General features: G+C 36.7%; 3 protein-coding genes across 3 annotated transcripts; all 3 read right to left on the bottom strand.

Moving 5' to 3' along the window:
* Positions 1-2,206: 2,206 nt before the first annotated feature.
* LOC308137631 (extracellular calcium-sensing receptor-like) lies at positions 2,207-6,299 on the bottom strand (the record flags this gene model as incomplete). Its single annotated transcript, XM_080506383.1, has 11 exons — positions 2,207-2,629; positions 3,203-3,484; positions 3,572-3,765; positions 3,862-3,985; positions 4,060-4,269; positions 4,483-4,947; positions 5,026-5,214; positions 5,332-5,511; positions 5,617-5,708; positions 5,780-6,009; positions 6,154-6,299. 11 exons carry the CDS (start codon positions 6,297-6,299, stop codon positions 2,207-2,209), a joined length of 2,535 nt encoding a protein of 844 aa, XP_080362509.1.
* Positions 6,300-9,726: 3,427 nt separating this feature from the next.
* On the bottom strand, positions 9,727-10,695 carry LOC308137641 (olfactory receptor 2AT4-like; the record flags this gene model as incomplete). The annotated part of the gene is made up of 1 exon (XM_080506396.1): positions 9,727-10,695. One exon carries the CDS (start codon positions 10,693-10,695, stop codon positions 9,727-9,729), a length of 969 nt encoding a protein of 322 aa, XP_080362522.1.
* A 2,286-nt stretch (positions 10,696-12,981) lies between these two features.
* LOC308137649 (olfactory receptor 2AT4-like) lies at positions 12,982-13,917 on the bottom strand (the record flags this gene model as incomplete). Its single annotated transcript, XM_080506407.1, has 1 exon — positions 12,982-13,917. One exon carries the CDS (start codon positions 13,915-13,917, stop codon positions 12,982-12,984), a length of 936 nt encoding a protein of 311 aa, XP_080362533.1.
* Positions 13,918-14,723: the final 806 nt, after the last annotated feature.

A 14,723-nucleotide genomic window follows, 5' to 3' on the forward strand; every position in this document is an offset into this window, starting at 1 on the left:
ACACCTCATCTACAACTACACCTACACCTTTTGGCCATCAACTGTTGATAAAGTCAGTGTTTATTATATATATATAACTGTTCACACACACACACAGATGGAGACAACAGCCTTTTAAAATGCTCAAATTCATTATAAACTAACTTAAATTAAATGTATGTTCTTTACATTTTTAATAGAGTCAGTGTGACCAGCAGGTCTTGGATGGTTTGAAATAAAGCTCTGACAGTGACGATATTCAAGCAACTCAATAAAGTTTAATTTTAAAGGGATCATACGAACAATATAAATTGTGTCATATTTGCATGTAAATGATGTGGGTATGTCCGAGCTATGAAGTGTTTTGTTGCTTCCCCACTATCTGAACTGACTTATAATTAAGATTAACACACATGTAAAACACAATCTGATTGTACAGTTTGGATTTGATCTATTAGTGAAATAGTATTTTGGATATACTGAGCTTCCACCAGTTTGGACAAAATACCTGAAAAATACTGACCACATGTTTAACTGAACATGCTGAAGATATGTTGTTGTTTTTTGTTTTGTTTTGTTTTTTTTACTAAGTAAAATTGAATTGAGGAGACACTCTGAAGGGAATAAACCACAGCTGGGTAATTACTCACATTCATTATTGTTAATTTCACAAGCAATTAAATCCAATTAAAGACAAACAGCAACATAATCCCAGGGGGAAATGGTGGTTGTTTTCGCTAAGTGTAGATAACTGAAAACAAAAAGTTTTGGAGGAAAGTTATCCCTGGTTAACCAGTAGCAGTAGCTTTAGGACACTGTCGCATACATTTTACTGAAACATCTATTGTCTCAAAAAAATGTTGTATTTATTGCTTCATCTTGTATTAAATAACATTTAATGTGCAATGACTGTACTGCCTTTGTTGTTGTGAAACATTTTCCACATGTGTTATGGATGTATTGTAATGTAAGTTATATACACTGAATGAAAAGTTAAATGTTTTGCAGAATTATGCATGTGAACCTTACAAGATAAGTTATTAAGATAAGTACAAGTCTCGCCCTCTGCAGCTTTACCTGGATGAAGGTTCCTGGGTACAAGCGTGTGCCCGCCGACATGAAACAAAACCCAGAGCATATCGTACACAATATTTGTGACTCATCACCTGTAACGCTTCCTCCAACCGAGGGTCACAGGTTCTAAAGCCAGTCTCTCCTGGACAGCTCACCTGTCCACAATTCTCACACCCACAATTGCATTGACATCTACAAACAATTCATAATCAACAATTAGTTTGATTCCATACTTGTACAGACACCCCTGATCCAACTGATATGCTACATTTGATCTAAATGTCAACATGAAGGTGACTTGCTTGCTTCAAAGCACAAACGTTCTTGGTTCAAACTTTCTAGTATGTGAGCTGTTTGGTCGGTGCAAATTCATCTGCGGTTGATGTGGATCCATAATTTGCAGTGAGTTTGATGTGGATCCACAATTTGCAGTTGAGTTTTTTTGTTCTGTCTGCATGACTTTTCTTTCAGTAGAGCTTTTACTGGTTATACAGAATAAGTGAACTTATTATTAGCTGGGGAATTGAATGTATGTTGAAATCAGAGACCTAATCATAGTATGATCCTTTCTTATCCTTTTCAAGCTCCACAATCGAAAATTCAGTGCAGTACAGTAAGTTCAATTCAATTCAATTCAATTCAATTCAATTTTATTTCTATAGCACCAAATATAACAGCCATTTCTTGACACTTTTTCAAAGAAAAACCTAACAATTCCAAGAAATAAAATAACACATCTTTACTTTTTAGCATTTATTTATTTGATATTTATTATGTAAGACATAAAAATTATATGTATATACTTACTGCAATTAGAAAAACTTGTATATCGCTATGAGAATGTGATTTAAACAAGCTGACATACACACAAAAAAAACCCTACGTATCTACTTAATGACTATTTATGACATCAATACAGAGAACGCTTGTGGTGACATTTCCCATAAATCTTTTGTTAAAAAATTCATTTTTTTTAATCACTGGTTTATGTTACACCAGCACTTAAAATCAGAGTCTCCCAAAAAGGTATTAATTTTTGAGTAAAAGAGACAACTATAACTAACAATATTCATAGTATATTTGAAAGAAGAAAACGATACAGAACTTGGGCATCAACATCTAAATGTTGTTTTTTTCCAGGACATCAGAAAGACTACCTGGCCATCAGGTATTTCTTTGTGTTTTTCTCAGGCTTCAGAAGAATTATAAAACATTTTGGGGCAAAAATACAGAGGAGTAATCCATAGCTGGAGGCCAAGATTGCAAAGATTTCAACAGCAACGACATATTTCCCAGGAGAGCTGACATAAGCCGGAACAAATGCCACCCACACGGCGCAGAAAATCAGCATGCTGAAGGTGATCAGTTTGGCCTCGTTGAAGTTGTCGGGAAGCTTTCTTGCGAGAAACGCTAAGAGAAGGCAGGTGCAGGCCAGCAGGCCAATGTACCCCAGGACCAGCGAGAAGCCTACGATAGACTCCATTGCACACTCCATGGTGACCTTTGACCCTTGGAAACCCAGGTCACGTTGAGGCATTGGAGGGCTGAGGGACAGCCATATTGCACAGATGAGAACCTAATAGAAACCAAACATGTTTTTACAGGTTATTTGTCTACTTCCCATCAAGTGAAGTTTTTCTAATTATTAAAAAAAAATTAAATAATGTAAATAATGCAGGAAATTATTAGTTTAGCTCAGAACAAATTAGAAACAAGAAACTCACAGTATCATCAGAATAATTTTTTATGTATACATTTTGCAATTTTACTCAAACCGATTGTATGGTTGATCAAGAAATGTGAAATATTTCATACATATAGATATTTAAAAATTGAAAAGTAATTAATACACTCCGTAGTTTACAAAAAGAGTATTTAAAAAAAGTAATTTGATTCATAATTGAGAAGCTATGATCAAATTTAATTAAGATAATAAAATATCAGATTATTATGAGATATAATAATCTGATATATGATTATAAGATTCTAATCAGAATAATCTTTATATGGTAAGTGATCACTTGAATACACATTTTGGCATCTCTGCCATTAAGTAAAAGTAAGTAGAATATTGCTTCATGATTTACTTGATTAAAAAAAAATGCTACTACATATCTACACGACTCAGTGATCAAAACAATCCACATGCCTGCACACCGGTAAAGAAGCATATGCTTCCCCGCTGTTGACTCGGCCCAAACCACTTCAATAGAGTTTCAGCTCCGGGGCGAGCCGAGCGGAAGACAGCCAGAACCACCATGGTTTTCACGAGGAGGCAGGATATACAGAGAACAAAGCTGATCCCAAAGGCCGCCTGCTGGAACCGACACGACCAGACTGACGGGCGGCCGATGAACACCAGCGAGCAGAGGAAGCAGAGTTTGAGAGACAGGAGAAGCAGGAAGCTCAGCTCTGAGTTGTTGGCTCGTACCTCGAGGAGGAGAATGATGGCAACATAAGGCAAAGAAAGCACACCACAAACACTTTTACCCAATGTTTTTTTTTTTTTTGCCCTCACCATAGGTGTTTGACGATAGTTCAGAAAAACCACAAACACTGCTGCCGTCGCAATGGCCCCAGACACAGCTGCAGTGGTGAGGGTAATGCCTAAGGTTTCATTAAAGGAGAGAAAGTCCAGCTCCCGATGGATGCAGACTGTTCTTTCTTCATTGGACCAGAAGTCAGGAGGACACTGCTCACAGTGGAAGGAACCTACAAGGGAAAAACAGGGAGTTGAACAAGATGAAACTTTTTTTTTTATAAATTCACAATTTGGGAAGCTCAGTGGACCTAATTTCATTTTCTCACCAGTTTCTTTGCTAATCTCTCCATCAGCGCATGGAATGCAGTCAAAGCAGCAGACGGGTTCTCCCTTCCTGTTGGCCCTGCGTGTCCCTGGAGGACAGCTTTCACTGCACACTGAATCAGGCACCTAACCAACAAGTCCAAAGATATTGTAACATTCATTTCCTGCACAATGATTATTAGCGCAATTTATTAGTCTACCTGACTGGATCCTGTACTCCACTGAACAGCTAAATCATTCAAATGAAAATCAAATCCATCGACACGTCCAATCAAAACCATTTTAAGCGGCCCCTCTGGTGTTTTCTGCCAGTTGACGAGGTCATACTTGGCTGGTGAGTCAGCTCCTTGGAAATAGAAGAAGTCACCCTGTGGGGTGGTGACGTTCACTTTGCTCAAGTGCTGCAACAGCTAAAAGCAACACATATAATCCACTGTAATTATACAGAAATATGAACTCAATCCATTGTGCAGCAATGGATTTCACTTTTTGTTGTATCAGCAGCACTTTCAGTAACATCAATTATTACTATTGGACTTTCCTTTTTTTTTCCAACTCAATTCAAAGGGTAAAGAATTTTTTTTTCTTGATGTTTATGAGATGACAGTGGTGATCCTGTTTACCTGTACGGGTTTGATTTGCTTTGGCGACGAGCAGCGTGTTGTGTTGCTCTCATCAGGACTATCTCTGTTTGAGCAGGAGAGGATGCTGTGAAGGGCATGCGCTGCTGCATAAACTGCCAAGTAAACATTATACGCCACTCTGAGCTGGGAGGTGTCAGTGAAAGGATGCTCCACTCCCTCCAAAGACTCGACCCCACTGCAGGGTGGTAGAGCTGCTTTTTGAAAGGAGCCTGATCTGCGTTCTTGAGTGCAGCCAAATTCTTTTTCCCAGAACTCTCTCAAAAACGCATCTCCAGGATTATGAACTGGGTGCAACCCTCTGAGATATTTTTCAAATCCAGATATGGTTGAACTCCGAATGGCCACTCCAACCACGCCACTCGCAACCTCGGACACAGTCACATCTTGGAGAATATCTTCACTGGTGCTCCAAGCTTCACTGGCTACAAACTGTCTGTCAGTCACCTGCGGTGAAAGGACACGAAGATTTGTCTGTGTTCAATTTTGGAGTCTCATTTTCTTAAAGCGTCCATCCATACTCACATTTATCTTGGCCAATTCCTGAAACACTTTCTTGACATCTGTATACCAGCAGAAGATCAGAATCACCCTGGCAGTTGCAGCTCGAATAGTAAGCGCGGCCCGTTTAGCATCAGTCTCAATGGTTTCTCTGTGGACCTTTTCTATGAACTCCAAACATACTCCTTTACCCTTAACTTCCTCCTGAAATACCTGAAAGATACAAGTCATGACAACAAATATATTGTAGTTGAAATGTAATAATATTTTTTTAAATATATATGTATTAAAAAAAACCTAATGCAGTATGATATAATCAATAATGCATACCTGTATGGCGAGTTGACCATAGGCATTGTTTACATGCACAGCTCCTATCCATGCCCACTTGAGGCGTATGGCCAGCTGTGCAATGGCACCAGCTTGGTAAACATCACTAGGGATAGTTCGGAAGAAGTTTGGAAACTTGGATCTGTCACTCAGACAGGGACAGGTCGCCAAGTAACTGATCTATGAAAAAAAAACATTCACTTGAGTGTTGTTGTATCATAAACAGAAAATAAAAAAGCAAACAATTGCTATTGGAGGTTTATTTCCACAAGTAAAGACACTCACAACTGGTACAGAGAGTGGTCCCAGGATCCTGGATAGCATAATACTTACAGTGGATGTAGCAGGACCAATAATCAAAGGAACACCTTGACCACCTGAAGATCAAACAGTAGTTAGTACTTCCTTTTTTTCTTTCAGGACATTTTAAACATACATCAAGTCAAACCTGTTGTGACTCCGGTTTTCTTGTTAGATGCAAATGGAGCTGTTAAGTTGCAGCTGTGTGAGTCTCCTCCGACCAATGTGAGTGCACTTCTCATAGCCCAGGGGTATCGGCCACAAGTATCTAACACTTGATAACCAAGCTTCACTCCCGGTAACAATGTGCTGTTACGATTGATTTCCTCCACCGCAAACACCATTGCATAAATGTGCTTGAGTGGTTCCAAATCTAAGCTGAAACCAAAGGAAGAGAACGACATAAAGAAGTAAAAAAAATACAATAAATATTAAGTCATTGATAGTCATAATATACGATGGGATAACATGGCATTTTAGCTACTTTTAACATTAAAGAATCCAGAAAAGGTGACGTATTACTCAGAGCAAGATTCATATTCAGGCATCCCGGTGAAGTCGGGCTCTCGATATGAGGGTGTGTGATACAGATTAAAAAGTCCTCCAATAATCACATCTCCATCTTGGAAGAGGCCCTTGTTGCCGGCTGCACCCCAGCGGGAGCACATATGCGTCTGAACATATCCCGGTCCCATCTCTCTGCCCCACACACTGAGCAGCAGGAATAGGATCGAGGAGTGCTGCTGAAAGAAAATCATGTACGAAGCAGTTCTGACCATTTACCACGCCTTACCGAGCAAAGTTACTGTTGAATCGAATTCAATCAATGTAAAAACACACTTCACTTAAAAACTTTTTTCAAATAACAAATTAAAAAAACAAAACTAAAAGATTAGGCATGGGTAAGTTCTGTATTTATTTTTCCTTATATGCTAAAAGAAAATATGCTAAAATCACTCAGTCTTCACTGCAAACAAAACATGAGACAAGTATTCGTGCAAAAGTATCCCCACCAATACATGTCCCCTCCCTCTCTGCATGTGCGGTGCAGGGAGCCGCTTTATAGAGAAAGTAGAACTGATGAACCAAATAGCGAAAATGATTCCCCCTCTTGAGTTGAGGGACGTTGATGGAAAAGTGTGTGTGTGTGTGTGTGTGTGTGTGTGTGTGTGTGTGTGTGTGTGTGTGTGTGTGTGTGTGTGTGTGTGTGTGTGTGTGTGTGTGTGTGTGTGTGCGCGCGCGCGCACGCGTGTGTGCGTGCGTGCCTTGCTTGCTGCAGCTCTTGTGATTAATAACATTTATTCTAAGTTATAGGTATTTGTTTGTTGATAAAATATACATTGTAATAAGTCCCTAGGCTATGTATTGGTTTCATTTATTAAAATAATATTGTGTTTTCACCTTTTTCTTTCAAAGAAAATAACAAAATAATTTTTTTTTAAGCTAAAACAATTGATGTGTCTGGTGGGGAAAATGCCTCTCAAGGCAATAACAGCTTTTTTGTTTCTTATCTTCAAGTGTTAAATATATATCTTATTTACCACTTCCACCCAACCAAGGGCCACTGGGTGTTGGAGCTGCTTTCTACTGACTATTGTTGAAGGCCCGACAGGTCATGAGTTCATCACCAAGTGAACTCATTGGAGACAAGCAATTACACATGATCACATTTACACCCAGTGCCGATTCAAAGTCACCAATTATCCTTAAAATGTATGATTTGGACTGTGGGAGGAAACTGGACAAAATCTAACTAGAACATCTCTTCATAAAAAAGTACAAAATTAATGTCTTTATTGCAAGGAATGAATTCTCAGCAATACACCATCATGGACCCTACATATGGTCATATAAATAACATATTTGGTCCATTTTTGCATATACAAACTTTAGTGATTTGGAAATCAGGCCCTAATTCCCTTTTCACACCTATAAACCCAGTACACATTTGTCATGTTATTAATCTTACATGCGTAAGAGGGCATTCATTTTTACATATTTTAGGATGACACTCCTTATTAACCTGTTATACATGTGTGAAATCATCAGTCACACTACCTTGTGGCTATTTTTCATTACACTTTGTAGGCATTGTTGATACACAGTCGAATGATATTAATGAATGAAGAATAAATATTTACATTGCACAACTGCATTAATATTTCTTCATTAGCTTTTACAACCATACTGATGCAGGATCAGGCCTCTGCAACTGTAATACACTTTATTATCATCATCGTCATCATCATCAATAATAATAATAATAATAATTTTATTTTTATTTGTTTCTATTTTTTGCTATATGAATTTTAACCCATCAACATAATCAATCTCGAAATCCTAAAAATATTTTCATCAAAGAAGAACCTTGTTATCCAGCTGTATTTGTTTTTCTGTAGATTTACGATGACGTTTGCACTGTGTGTAAGTGTGGCGGTGGAGATTGGAGCCAGGTTGGGCTGTTGTATTCTCAAAGCAGCAGGTGTGACATTTATCTGCTCTATTAGGCAGGATAATTATTTCATGAGTAATTACATCCCATTATATTTAAGGTGGCATATGGGAACAGACAAATCTGTTTGTGACAAACAATTAATTGTTTTTTAGCCTCAACTGCATGCTCTAATTTCCTCTCAACCAGTCAAAGAAATCTATTCATTCAGCACTTTATTGCAGGTTAAAAAGAATTTATACTTTCTGAGATGAACCACACAAGGACAAAAAGAAAAACTGTGAACATCAGAAAAAGTATACAACTTTCATTAATGAATAAAAGCCCTGCAGACATTTTAGAACATTAATACATTTGCGTCACAATTTCAAAGTGTATAAAATGAGATATCGCCATGTAAATCAAATAGCATCTAAAAGCAAATAGTTCAAGATAATTAAAACAAAATTATGTACAGTGCAAGAACAAAACATTGTGCAAAAATGAAACTAAATGTTTATATACAATTAATAATATAGGAATAGGAAGAATCAGCATGGATAGGGTACAATCAGTTGTGTGCCAAATATGCTATGGTAGACTGTGACTGTTAAGACTGAAATAAAGGATCCGCATCATATTTTCTTTTAAAGAGTATAGCCATCACAATATTAACATACTGGCATGTTACACCAGTATCTTAAACCACAACACCCACAGAATATGATGATTAGCTATGTCTGATATTACAACATATTAACTTCAAACTTGGAGAGACCTGGCTCATTGAACTTGCTGATTTTAAAACATCCTGGTCAGTACAACACATACAAATTCTAGTACAGTGACACCCAGTGGTCAAATATCGACATTACCACGAAAGACGTCCAACACACAGATTGCAGTCTTGATGAGTCCCTATGATGATGGACCATGCTTCAGGATTAGTACTGACTTCCTGTTTAAAAGACTAACATGCTTCTGTCTAATTAGCAGTCAGCGTCAAAGTGAATGATGTGAGCATTTTCACTTCATCAAACATAGCCAAATGGTTTCTGGTTGAATTTAGTGGTACTTCCTGTTCACACTGTCCTCCTATGACGATAAACACACAAACACACAAACACTCAGTTTTGGAGGTTTATTTTTGTGCATGAAATCACAGCATTAGATATGAGGAACTATGAACAGAAACAGGATGGATTATCAACAAAAAAAAACTGCAATTTTGACATGCACAATAATTTACATGATATTGTTTTTATATCAGCTACTTACTGCATGCTAATATGAATCAAGATGGTTTACTGACATATAATACACAAAACATTGACTTTGCGACACTTTTACAAAGTAGTATCATGAATTGATCCACTTCCAAGGATAAAATCAAAATATATGTCACACTTACGAAAAAAAACTAAGTACATTTTTGAACTCATTGGAAAAATCATTTTGTTAAATTGTACAAGTAGTTTGTTTGATCCAAAGAACAATTTACAAAGTGTAATTAAGTTCTTGAAAAGTTTGTTTTCAGCAAAACGTGTTGAATCACACAAACTGAGGGGTTATGGAAAGTATTATCAGGAAATGTATTTCAACAATCATCATAACTTTTAGTCAGTTGGGTTTTTTTCCTACTGCCGGAGAGCTGAAGTGCTACATCACTTTGTATTTACTGATGCAATGCCTATTTTGACATTTTTACATGCCTGTACGACAACCTTTTTAATGTCTGCAGACTTGACAGAGTATATCAGTGGGTTAACTGCAGCGGGTATGAGGCTGTACATCATTGTAATTGTTACACGAGCAAGAAGACTAAATTTAAATCCCACATGGTTGGCAATATAGACAAAACATCTGGGCACATAATAAAGGCAGGTAATGAAGATCTGGGGCGCACAAGTGGACCAAACTTTATGGCGTCTCTCTATTTGAGAGATTCTGAGAACAGCTATGATGATGGAAAAATAGGAAAAGATGATAAAAGATAAAGGAACCAAAAGAGTGACCATTGCATTTGCAGTTGCAACTTCTTTAACATATGCAACCCCATTACCACACGCCAGCCGAGTTATTGATATGTGGTCACAGTAGCATTGCATGATGACATTCATGTCACAGTACGGCAAAGTCGAAGCATGAAGCACAATTCCCATCATGCGAATTAGTGTAAAAATCCAACACAAGACACAAGAAATAGAAATTATTTTGTTTGTGAATAAAACAAGATACTGGAAAGGAAACCAAATGGCAACAAAACGATCCAGAGCCATCATCAGCAAGATTAAAGAGTGAATAGCCCCCAAAGAGTGAACCAAGTACATTTGTGTAAAGCAGGCTGCAAAAGCAGAAATTACATCATTCCACAGATACCTGGCAATGACTCTGGGAAGAGTCACAGTGCCAAATGCCAGGTCTGTCATCGCAAGGTGGCAAAAGATCATATATGTTGGTTTGTGAAGAGTTTGTGCACATATGATCACAGCTAAAATGAGACCATTTCCAATCACTATAGCAAGAAACAAGAGAAGAAGAAGAACAGCTACAGGTCCATAATACAGAGGTCGAAGTCCAGGAAATCCTGCGATGACAAAGTCTTTTACAGTTGTAATATTGTTGTGCATCATAATGTCCACAAATATATCAAGAAACCAAAATAATAACATATGAATGTGGAATTTAATGCCTGGTAGTGATTTAAATGACAGGAAGGGTGAAGACTTGTGGTAAGCAATTTTACAAAGTACAAAAAAAAGTTACTTTGCCTGCCACTCACACATATCATCTGCACTTCTCACCCCTGACTGTGGAAGATACTGTAACTTGGTGTGTTTTTATGATCAAGGTTTCCAACAGTGTCTGGTGTGAAGATGGGTGTGGAAAGGGAATCTCAGTGGAGCAAAGGCCCACACCAACACAGGTTTTTGAACTGCTCATTATATTGAAAACAGTATGAAATGGCACTTCAACTCAACTTGTCTTACTAATTGAGCATAGCAATGAAATGCTGCTTCATAATGCACTTTATATTTCATCTGTATTTTTATTGATTTAAGGGTACAGTTTGGGCCTCAGACAGACCAAAAGTCAAGCAAGAAAGACTGCAGAGACAGTTGAAACATGTCAGTTAGGTAAAAGCATCCTTCATTACTGTATTGTTATAAAAAAGAAAAAGAAAAAAAGAAACAATGTAAGACAAATAAAATAATAATACAATCAATCCAAGGAGCCAACGCCAAAACCGGACTAATGTAAACTCTCATTCTGGAAATAGTAAAGACAATTCCTGCAGCATCTGCTTTTAATGGTGTCTTCTGCTTACAATCCTGTACATACTTTGAATTTACTTTTCTCCTGCCATATTAAAGCACTTTGAAATACACTTTGTGTGAGAGCAGTGCTTTAGTATATTATGTCTTACCCTTACCATTTAACCTCATTTGTGACCAGGTACTCTGCTCTATATATTTTTGCTTTCATGTAGTGCTCATCGAATTTACTGAGAAGCTACTTAACTTGATGTCATCAATAACATATTCATTTAGAGAGCACTTTTAAAATCAACAGCTGCTGGATAAGGAACTTTACAGTTGTCAAACACAAATACAAATAGAACAAAGCAAGACATAACTGTTAAAATGAAGTTTAAAAAAAAAAAACTTTCACATTTTGTTTAATAAGTCAAAAGATGAGAAATGAAAACAGGCTATGCTGTGTACCCGATTTGTTGACGTATTGGTTCATAGTTTTAAAGTTACTTTGAGAGACTTATAGATAATTTACATTGTAGTTGATGTGCTATGTATGAAACTACTATCAGTGTTTCAGTCTAAATATGTCACTTTGATTAATGTTTATTTATGGGAAATGATTGTAGATCGCTTACCATTGACTACAAAGATAAAAAAACATAAAAACAATTGTGACCTGTCTTTATAGAATGGACATAATATATAGTATTAATAATAGTGTTATTATGATGCATAATCTGAGTTTTTAAAACTGTGTAGGCCATTTTAAAGACTGAATCACTTATTATCTTCAGGGCAAATTTAACCAATTAAATGCTTCTTTTGAATCCTGATAGCTAAAAATCTGATTAGTCCACTCCATGTTTCAAGAGTCGATGTTAAGTCATTGACATTCGCAGCAATAACAAACTATAAACCTGCCACATGAGTGCATTTGATGATTACAAGTCAGCTCTACATTAATCAATCACTACAACTTTTTTCATCATCCAAATCTCATTAAATAGCTGGCAATAATACAACAGTGATCAAGGTTGCACTACATCAATTTACTGAAATCATAAATAAGGAAATTCTAATGTTCATTATTCAGATATATTATAGAACTTATTATCCGTTCAAAATAAGACAGAATAGTGAAGATACTAAAGTGGATTGAAGTCTTCTCTGTTATTCTTTCGACTGCTTTAGGGAAGATCAAACATCCTTTTCAATCATAGTTCACATAGCTTCATCTGTATTTCATTTGACTGAATACACAGTTCCAAAATATACTGTGGAGTTCAACTATATTTTATCCAAATAATGTCTTAGTGGAGGACACCAATCATTTAAACCCAACATAAAACAATACATCACTTGCTTACACATAGGTTAGATTGTTGGCAACGTGCAAAGGTAAAGTAACAAATAAAAATTAAATAATCATAGTTGAAAATACACGTTTTTCATTACTACCTTTATACCAACAATGGAACAGAACAAGCTGTTGATTTAACAGTACATCCACAGTTTTAGAATCACACTGAGCTTCAGAAGAGGCTCATTTCAGTTTAAAGAAATTAATTCAACATTACATAGCAATTATATGTTGCTTATTATTTAATGCAAAAGGGAAAAAAACAGCATTAACAGTTAACAACGTTGTATTGTATTCCTCTTTCAGTTTGTTTTCAGCCTTTTTATCAACAACTGCTTAATATCTTGAGTCTTAAAACAATATATGAGTGGATTGACAGCAGGAGGGAAAAGACTGTACAACAATATTAATACAATGCGAAGATCGAGACTGAAGGAAAATCCAACAGTGGTAGCCACATAAACAAAACATCTGGGTAAATAAAAGAGGCACGTGATGAATATCTGCGGAGTACATGTTGATAAAGTCTTTTTACGCCCCAAAGCATTAGACATTTTTGTAATCACCACAATAATGGAGATGTAAGAAAACAGGATGAATGCTAGAGGCAGCAGAAGACAGAACATGGCAGCACAGAAAGCCATGACAACAGCTCCTCTAACGTGTTCTCCACACGCCTGACTTGAGATGGAAATGTGATCACAGTAACACTGTGCAATGACATTGGATTTACAGAAGGGTAAAGGGAGTAGTTGTACAACAATGCAAATCACCAACGGCAGTGGTATGAACCAGGCAAGCCCACACAGCACAGAGATGCTGTTGTTTGTAATGAGAGTGGGATAACGCAGTGGAATACATACTGCGATGAACCGATCAAGAGACATTACCAGCAAAATGAAAGATGTTACTGCCCCTAAATAATGAACCAAAAACATCTGCAGTAAACAGCCATAAAATGTTATAGTCCCTTCACCAAACCAATATTTTGCAATGATCTTTGGGAGAGTCACAGTTCCAAATGTTAAGTCATTCAGTGCCAGGTGACAAAACACCAGATATGTTGGTTTTTGCAGGGACTTTTCAAGCATAACAAATACTAAAATAAAAATGTTCCCAGCAGCAATAGCAAGGTAAATGAGAAAAAACAGAGCAGACACAGGCCCATAATATTGAGAGGAAAGTCCAGGAAATCCAAGAATAATGAAGCTTCTTATGTTTGTAAAATTAGAATTCATAATTATCCTTTAGGGTAAAAATACGTTCAAATGAGACATGGGAAAAAATTACATGTAAAAAGCACAGATCAGATGCAACTGAACCTATTTCACTTAACGGGAAAAAAAATCATTTAAAATAGGTATGAAGCAAAATACATATTTAGAAATACTTGTCTGATGCTCTGTCTCAATACAGGCTGTATATCTTTATAGACTGCAGCCTGGTGATCAAGACACATCACAATCAGTAGTGGGCAGGATGTTTTAGCTTTTATCATCTTTGACCAGACATATTCTTGGAGGATTAAATGGTGATTGGAAGGATTTTTGTTTAATTGATGAATTATGCATTCATGTTTTCTTTTTTTTAATCTGTTTGTTGTTTAATTTGTTTGTCTACTGGAAGATTCGGGAGGCTTTGTTACACAGCATAAGGCGAGACATCTCTTTATTAACCAGTCATTACAAACCCGTACAAAGCTGCTATTTCATATAAGGAATTCATTTTTTTCATGATGAGAGCATTTATTTCAGTATGATAATAAAACCACTGAATGAATTGTGGCAGTGGAGACCCGTCTTGGTCCTGGAGCACCTCTGTCTGGCATGTTTACCTGAATCCTTGCTGGAGTTGATCATTATTAGGATGTCTATATGATTTTGTTACTCGCATCACATGTGATGCATCAATGAAACATTGTAAAGACATGGACTTTCCTACAATAGGAGAAAATCTATTGATTTAATGGATATGATATGAATCTAATGCTGTGGCTTTGAAAGAACAGATCTCAATTCATCTAAAAAAAAAAAAAATAAATAAA

The sequence above is a fragment of the Blennius ocellaris genome (genome assembly GCF_963422515.1).
Source record: "Blennius ocellaris genome assembly, chromosome: 2".
In the NCBI taxonomy this organism is placed as follows: domain Eukaryota; kingdom Metazoa; phylum Chordata; class Actinopteri; order Blenniiformes; family Blenniidae; genus Blennius; species Blennius ocellaris.